Source organism: Medicago truncatula, chromosome 5 (genome assembly GCF_003473485.1).
Source record: "Medicago truncatula cultivar Jemalong A17 chromosome 5, MtrunA17r5.0-ANR, whole genome shotgun sequence".
Classification (NCBI taxonomy): Eukaryota; Viridiplantae; Streptophyta; class Magnoliopsida; order Fabales; family Fabaceae; genus Medicago; species Medicago truncatula.
In genome coordinates this window covers 6,595,664-6,604,777 of record NC_053046.1, presented here as the reverse complement: position 1 = coordinate 6,604,777, position 9,114 = coordinate 6,595,664, and the positions used below count along the sequence as shown (strand labels likewise).

The window sequence follows — 9,114 nt, the reverse complement described above, 5'->3', positions numbered from 1 at the left end:
AACAAGGCCGGGTATGCTCCGTTTACCATAGGCTCCATTTACCATATTTAAGGTCTTGGATGAATGACATGTGGCTAAAAAATATTCAAGGGTTGAGATTTAAAATTAAAAAATTAAGTTGACAAAAACTCACATGATCTCACGTAAAATCAAGCTAAGTTTATAAAGAGTGATACATCTTGCCCTATAAGCTATTTTTATAAGGTAAGTTAGATCCAATATAAAAACCTAATATTAGTTGGTTAGTGCGATTCACTAATTTGAGTAATTTAGTCGCAGTTTGTTGTCTGTTCAAGTGATGTAAAACAATTGAACTACGAACTAAATGTCTCATCGATTCAATACACGATACAAATTTTAAAATATTTAATTGGTCCCAATATTGCTAAGGTGGCGATGATATTAAGGTAATTTATCACACTCAAATCTCTTACGGGAAAAAATCAACTAGAGTTAATTGAAAAAGTTGTGTTATTTGAACGACCATTTCAATTACAATTTATGGGATAATCATAATTTACAAAGAAAATGAGGTATTAACACAAAAACCAAAGCAATAGAGAGAAAGTAAAAACATAATGTGAGTACAAGAGAGAGAGAAAGTTGTTACAAAAGTTGTCACAAATATCATTTTTCATTTGAAATCATTTGGTTACTTCATTTTCATAAACTTATATGTTTACAATCAATGATAGTGATTAGTTGTTGAATTAATTTCTTTACTAGAGTAGTAATAAATATATTCTCAAGAGGTTTAAACAAAAGTTGTTATGAGATAGCTAGTGCTAACTCTGCAAAAATGATCAATGTCGATCAAGAAAGCAACATTAGATGAACACATTTGTGGGGTGCTAAATAATGTTGATGGCGTGGTGAGTGGGAAGCAAGAAGAATACACAATAAATTTGTTTTGACTCTCCAGAAGAATTTTTCAAAATTCGAAACAGAGGGAATAAAACATGAAACATAGTAACGATATATAATGATAAAAACAAAACAATGATAGCGAATGAATGAAGGGTGCATGGGGGACCAATTTGGAATTATTCACCAAATTATTTATTTATTTTGAATTAATGTTTGGGTCTTGAAATTTTGATAGCGGTAGTACGAACGAGTGAAAGGATTCTTCTGGTTGGCATTTATACCTGAAGGGTGATTCATTCATTCAATAAAAATCTTAGACCCCATATACGACAAGAAAAATAATAGTATTCTTATTTTAATTGTAGTTTAAGATTATGCATACTTCATCATAAATTTAAACTTTGAAAAGGAATATAACCACCTACTGATTTACCAATATTGTGACTTTTGTTGTTAAAAAATGGAGTTGGTTTGAAAGTTTTGAATAATAGACGATCAACTCTACTGATGAATCAACATTCAATAAGTCTAAATTAGGGGTGTTTAAAATCGAAACAATCCAATAGAAAAACCGCAAATCGAATTAATCCAAACTGAAACCTTAAAAAAGTGCATTTGATTCGGATGTAATGGATCATTTTCTTGCTCAACTGCATGGTTTGGTTTGGTTTGCGGTTTTCATTTTACCAACCAAACCAAACCAAACCGCAACATAAGAAAAATGTTAATTAAACATATATACTCATAGAATCTCAATAGAAACTTTTATAAAATTACATACTTTTTCTCTTGTTAGATTCTTTCTTTTCTTTTTATTTAAAATCCTAGTCTTTTGCATTTCTTAGAAAATAGGATTACGTTTTTTCGATGTTTTTACCTTGGTCTACGTTGTTGGAAACATTGTAAAATGAAAATAAAATTGTAATATTTAATGAAATTTAAAACATTACTGAAAAATATGTTGTGTTTTAACTTTTTAATCTGATTTTAATGTTGGAAACAAAAAAAATTATCGTCTAAAAAAAACTGCATCAACCGATCCAACCCAAACCACATTAGTTTGGTTTGGTTTGATTTGGATGTTATTTTTAAAGTCAACCGAACCGAACCAAATCAAACCAAATGTTTTTTTATCTTATGATTCAGATGACTTTTACCTTCAAAACGGAACCAAACCGCACTACGAACACACAGAAAGACCTAGGATGTAGAATACATTTCCTTTTCTTTTATAATTTTCGAGAATACATTTTCTTTTATAATTCATGAACACTTGATTAACATTTCCCTTGAACAATATATAATGAAAAATGTCAAAAGGAGTTGATTATTATTTTCTAAGATAAACAAGTATCAAACCCAAATATGAGATGTCATGGACGGTTTCAAATTTCAATAACTCATAATTGTTTAATGCAATTATTTACTTTATTGTCTTAAAGGAATACCTCACCTTGAGTCGTTACCAAGTAAATAAATAATAAAAATAAATCACCGAAATCAAATCTTATCCCAGTATTTTTTGTTGTGTTTTGTTTGTTAACTTTTTCTATGTTCTTTTCTTTCTTCATCACCTTCTTAGACCCCACCATTTTCAAAAACACACACACACACACACTCTCCGTGATCAACGAACCTAACCAACTTCATTTCATTCCCCACTACTAACTATAAACCATATTCCAATTAATTCACCTTTTTAGTTCAACTTCATCCATTCACCAACATTACAAAATTTACATTAACAAAAAATAACAATTCAATGGGTCTATGCACTTCAAAAAATCTCACTCATTCCTCTCGCAATTTCAACACTGAACTTCCTCAACAAAACTCCGTCACACTTAACGGAAGTTCTGAACCTCACACAAACTCCGTCACTGTCAATGGCGAAAACTCTAACGAAACAGAAACCGTTAAGCGATCTCCGTTATTCCCGTTCTACACTCCAAGTCCAGCTCATCAATTCTTCTCTAAGATGTCTCCGGCGAGGAATTTTTTCAAGCGGCCGTTTCCTCCGCCGTCTCCGGCGAAGCATATAAGATCGCTTCTAGCTCGACGGCGTGGCTCCGTTGAAGTGTCGATACCGGAAGGTGGTGAAGAGGAGACTGTGGTTGCTCTTGATAAGAATTTTGGATTTTCCAAGCATTTTGGAAGTAGATATGAGGTTGGAGATGAGGTTGGAAGAGGACATTTTGGATATACTTGTGCTGCGAGGTTGAAGAAAGGTGATCGCAAAGGTCAACAAGTTGCTGTTAAAGTCATTCCCAAAGCTAAGGTTCTCATGCAAATCAATCACTATTTCAATGTTTCTATGAGATTAAGCGTGTTTGTTTTTGACTTATTTAAGCTTATCCACCGATACATAAATTTGTGATATACCAAACACCGACATCGATAATAATTTTGAAAAGAAAAATAAAAATAGCATAATCACATGTGACATTGTTATGTTTGACACTGACATGTTTGACACAACTTTTATCAGACATGTTCTTTGCTACAAAGCTTGTGATACGTATTGGGAGAGTTTATGGAAACGGCTTATGACATATATTCATAAGTCATTTTCAGCATTTTTCCTAGAAACAACTTATAGTTTGTTTATATAAAAACATTTTGAATTTATTTTTATTTTTGTTATAAAAATATATGAGCCTGTCTGGATTTGTTTGTTTGAGTTAATTCACTGGCATGAACACTTGTGAGACTATTTGGGAGAATTTATGAAAACAGCTTTTGATGTGTTAACAAGCTCTTTTCAGCTTATTTTCATAAGCTCTCTAAGGTAGCTTATCAAAACAGCTTATAGCCTATACAGAATAATTTAACTTTATTTTATCTTTTGTTATAGAAATTGTTTATACATAAGCGCGTATCAAGATAAATGATTATGCTATAAGCTGTAAATTAAGTTGTTTATCCAAACAGGGTCATATCGTATACATAAGTACTTATATGATACGCGCTTATGCTTAAACTGTTCATCTAAATAGGGCAATTGTGTTTTAACTTTTATCTTTTAATTGTAGATGACATCTGCTATTGCTATTGAGGATGTGAGAAGGGAAGTGAAAATATTGAGAGCTTTGAATGGACATAAGAATCTAGTACGATTCTATGATGCTTATGAAGATCGTGATAATGTCTATATTGTAATGGAGTAAGCTTTAACTATGTTTCTCGAATGAGTTGACTGCCATAGTTCATCTTTTGTGAATATTTGATTTGATTTACAGTACCTATATATTTTGTCCTATCGTTTTGGATGATTAAGTAATGAAAATTTAATTGCAATGGTTCTCTTATAAGTAAACAGTCATTCTTAAACTCTTGTTCATTTCCAGATTGTGTGAAGGTGGAGAGCTGTTGGACAGAATATTATCAAGGTATTTATTTAGTTAGTTTTGAGATATAAAATATTCAGAATGTCTAAAATTTAAATTGTTGAGTGATTGAAAGAGGCAAAATAGTGTGCTTGATTTTAAATTAGTTTTGTGCTCTTTAAGAGGTGGAAAGTACACGGAGGAAGATGCAAAAGCTATCCTGAGACAAATACTGAATGCTGCTGCATTTTGCCATCTACAGGGTGTTGTGCATCGTGATCTTAAACCTGAGGTCAAATATATTTGCAGTTTTTAATATTACTTTTTTATTTGTACATCATATTACTGAGCTCAGCTATTGAGCTTAAGTAATTAGACATTCAAATGTAGGGGTATAAGGTTAGTTTGGTGGCTGGGGGGAGGAGTTAAGGAGTGGAGTGATAAGGAGGTCTAGGGTTCAAACCGCACTCCCAGCATAATAATATTAACAATTATTAACATTGTCCTTTTAAGATAATAGACACTCAAATGTACCTGTTGAAGTATCGTTTGCATTTAGAAAAGACCCTTTCTTTTTATGTGAATTTTCTTTATCCTAGGGGGTGGGGGAGAGGGGGTAGTAGAATATGGCTATATGATGGCTATGATTTTTGCTTGATTTGGCCTGTGGGACTAGCCTCCTAATTTTTATCAGGCATTAACTTTAAAGTTCTAAATATGGCTAACTTTTGGATCAGAACTTCTTGTTTGCATCCAAGGACGAGAACTCAGAATTGAAGGCTATAGACTTTGGGCTGTCGGATTTTGTTAAACTAGGTATGCTTGGATCCCTTTCACGCATATTGCATGCCATTTATTATCATGGAGATGCTTTGTTTTCTGACTTCTCGTTTTGCTTTATAGATGAAAGGCTCAATGATATTGTTGGTAGTGCATACTATGTGGCTCCTGAAGTTCTACTTAGAGCTTATAGTACTGAGGCTGATGTCTGGAGTATTGGAGTGATTGCGTATATTTTATTATGTGGCAGCCGTCCGTTTTGGGCTCGGACTGAGTCTGGTATCTTTCGCACTGTATTGAAATCTGATCCAAGTTTTGACGATCCTCCTTGGCCATCTCTATCAGATGAGGCAAGCGATTTTGTTAAGAGATTACTAAATAAAGATCCAAGGAAAAGAATGAGTGCAGCACAAGCATTAAGTAAGTTTCTTGGCGATTATTGTTGGCTCACATTCTTCTATTTCTTTTTTGTTACTCACAATTGTGTACTGCAGGTCATCCGTGGATTAAAAACTATGATGATACGGAAGTACCTTTGGATATTTTAATTTTCAAGCTCATGAAGGCATACATGCGCTCTTCTTCTCTACGAAAAGCTGCTTTAAGGGTGTGTCTCTTTATATAAATCCTTGCCTGACTTTAAAAAACTAGATTTTGACTGTAAAAAAAAAAAAAAAAAACCTGATTTTGATCCGGAATGAGCCTCTATTGAAATGTATGTCCTGTTACTCTCCAACCTTGATTTTCACCACTTCAGTACTGCCGCTCTTCTTCTATTAATATGATTAGATTTTCACCAGTGTTTATGTCGAAGCTAATGTTCAAATTGTAGCTAAAGTTGATTGTTTTCCAAATATTGAGTAGCAGCCCTGCCAAACTTTTCAGAGTTTTTCTTTTTCCAACATGGCAGACTCAATTTCTGTTTCTATAGATGAAATGAGTTTTGGAAGTTTGAAGTTAAAGACGTGACAAAAAAAATTATCTATACATTGTTTCCTTTCAAACCATTAGGCGTGAGCAAGTCTTTCTGCTATTTTGTTTGTTTTTTTTTCGTCTTTTTTCTTTTGGTTTATAACAATCTATGTACTTCTCAGTAACTTATTAAAAATGTTATTTCTATGGGAATTGGGACAGGCTTTGTCTAAGGCATTAACTGTGGATGAGCTAATCTATTTGAAGGAGCAGTTTGCACTTTTAGAACCTAACAAAAGTGGCACCATTAACTTGGAAAATATAAAAGCGGTTGGTATTTTGTTTCATTTCTTTTTTATGTATGCTATTGGGAGGAAGGTGTTCATCATCTTACAAGTTTGAGTTGCTCAGGCCTTTTCAGTAAATGCAACAGATGCAATGAAGGAGTCACGCATTGCCGACTTTCTGGCATCAGTAAGTGCTGTGATTTAACTGTAGAATACCTCTATAAACTAAGAAAGAGAATTTTGTGGCCACAATAGTTATTGATACAATAATCTGGGTGGCAGCTTAATGCATTGCAATATAGAAGGATGGATTTTGACGAGTTCTGTGCAGCTGCCCTTAGTGTTCATCAAGTTGTAGCACTCGACCACTGGGAGAAGCGTGCACGTTATGCCTTTGACCTGTTTGAAAAGGATGGAAACAAGGCCATAGTCATTGACGAATTAGCTTCGGTATGATTGATTTGACTATAATTATAAGTTATACATGTTTAAACTTCTCATGGTGCTGCATTTTGATCTCAATATATGAAGTTTCTTTATTCCTCATAATCTACTTTTCTAGCTACATTTACATAATGCCTAGTGGTTGCTAATTTAATAGAATGTAAAGCTCCATATTGTTGTAGTCTTGTAGATATATTGCAAGAAAAGAAACTAGCTTTTTTTTTCTTTCCTTTTTTCTAAATTAGTTTCAGTTGATAATAATGTTTATAAGTTAATAAATGTTGTCTTTTCATTAGCAGTTTATGGAACTATCTGGTTTCACTTGAATTTAGTAAACAATGGTCACTTTTAATAATTATGGAACTACATTTCTGATGATTGGTCTAAACTGAAATAATCAGGAGCTTGGGCTTGGTCCATCCATTCCTGTTCATGCTGTTCTTCATGATTGGATTCGGCACACTGATGGGAAGTTAAGCTTCCTTGGATTTGTGAAATTGTTGCATGGCCCATCAAGAAGTGTTGCAAAAGTTCAATAGAAACTTTGGAAGCTCGATACAATACAAAGCACAAGTTCTCTCTTTTTTCTTTTTACCGTTTGAGTTAGTTAAACCTTACCTTGCCATAGGAGTTTGTGTTTTCCACTGTAAAGTTGTAGTGTGTTAAGTTACAGGTGAGAATATGTATGTTTGTTATTAAAAGGGTACACTTGTATATTGTAACACATTCTGAGTTTCAGAATTGAAAAATGACAGTCTTGTCCACTTGCATTTAAAGCTGAATGAAAGAGGTTTTTGGAGCTCTTTTTTGGTCTCTTAGCATCATTTTAGATTTTGGTTTTTAGAAATTGTAATGTGAAAAAATGGTTTACCTTATGAAACAATACACAAGTTACAAAGACTAAGGCATATTTGAGGTCAAATTGTTAGTTTTAACTTGTAGTGGATAAGCTTGTAGGATTAAAATAAATTAATTTGCTGGAAGTACTTGTTTGTACCTCATCCACTATTTTTCTCAAAAAAAGAAGGTAAAGTTGGTAACTGATGTTGTTACATGATCCTATAAATTTTATTTTATTTTTGAGGTAATTATATAAATCTGACTGTCAATTAAAAATATAATTAATTTTATATTATTAGTTGATTCAATTGCTAATTTATCTTTACACCAAAAAAAATATCTGATTTATCCAACCTTTTCTAATTTAATGTTGGCAAGTCATATACCAACGGATGATAAATTCATACGAAAAATGGATATAATCTCGATGCCGACTAATGCTCTTAGAGAGTGATAAATGTAAAATCATTTGTAAGTGTTTTTATTTTAAGCATAGTCTATTATGTTGAGTAATGTGACACCATCTCGTCATTTTAAATTTTCATCACATCCGACTCTAATGACATAAATACGACTTTTATTGTCTGTTTAAAAAAACATATTTTTGAGCTTATAGCTTATTTATAAGTTTAAATTACTTAAAAAGATCTGTTTAGTAACAACTATTTTCTGATGAGCCTATAACTTATGTTTATTTGGTTATAACATTTTTTATAAGCTAAGTCAAATAGCTTATAGGTTATATTTTTTCTCCAAATTTTACCCATATTATTTTAATTGAAAAAAATTTAATATTCAATAACCATACTTTTTATGTCATTTCACATTTATAAGTTAGTTCAAGGGCTAACACAATTATCCAACTTATGCACTATAAGCTATAAACTAGTTTATAAGTCAACCGCTATAAGTTCTGTTTGGTTAAAAATAGTAAATAATTCAAGCTAGTTTATAGCTGATTGCATATAAGTTAGCTGGTTGAATTTGAATTGTTGGATAAAATTAACGGATGAACTAACTTATAATATGAAATGACATTAAAGTGATATATTTAATGAATATTTATTTATTTTTTAATTAAGATTACAAGAGTAAAATTGAGATAAATTATGATAAACTATAAGTTAATTTGATTAGCTTAAAAAAATCGTTATAAATCAGTAAAAATGAGTTATAAGTTCATGTAAAAATTGTGGTTACCAAACATGTCTTTTTTTTACTCAAATAAGCTTATAAAACATAAACTATAAGTTTAAAATTATATTTTAGCAAATAGTAAGATTATCGGCGGTAATCTAACTTATTAGTTATCCATTTTATTTTTGGGAAAATTACACCAGGGTCCTTAACGTTTGAGGTTTGTAATATATTGGTCCTTTAAATTTGAGGTTTGTAACATATTGATTTTAAGTTATTTTGGTCGCACATAACTATTTAAGTTTGTAAACATTGCACATTATCATTTTGGTTAACAAATGATTAAATTAAAAACGTTTATAAACTTAAAAAGACTTATGTGAGATCAAAATAACACAGAACCGATCTATTACAAACCTCAAACTAAAAAGACTTCCGATCTAATTTAACCTTTATTTTTTTACTAAAGAGATTATTGATTTTTTATAGAAAAAGGGATGAATTAAGCTCAGGCCTAGAGC

At 31.7% G+C, this 9,114-nt stretch overlaps 1 protein-coding gene across 2 annotated transcripts; it reads left to right on the top strand.

The window, feature by feature from the left end:
* The first annotated feature begins 2,445 nt into the window (after positions 1-2,445).
* On the top strand, positions 2,446-7,421 carry LOC11408588 (CDPK-related kinase 5). Of its 2 annotated transcripts, XM_003611738.4 has the most exons (11): positions 2,448-3,145; positions 3,900-4,030; positions 4,215-4,256; positions 4,377-4,485; positions 4,931-5,009; positions 5,097-5,393; positions 5,468-5,580; positions 6,108-6,215; positions 6,297-6,359; positions 6,455-6,622; positions 7,018-7,421. In XM_003611738.4, the coding sequence occupies exons 1-11, from the start codon at positions 2,630-2,632 to the stop codon at positions 7,153-7,155; spliced, it is 1,764 nt and encodes a 587-aa protein (XP_003611786.1). In that variant the 5' UTR covers positions 2,448-2,629; the 3' UTR covers positions 7,156-7,421. The 2 variants fall into 2 exon arrangements, with proteins under 2 accessions (XP_024641018.1, XP_003611786.1); XM_024785250.2 differs by having other exon boundaries at positions 2,446-3,145; positions 4,931-5,393.
* The last annotated feature ends 1,693 nt before the right edge of the window (positions 7,422-9,114 follow it).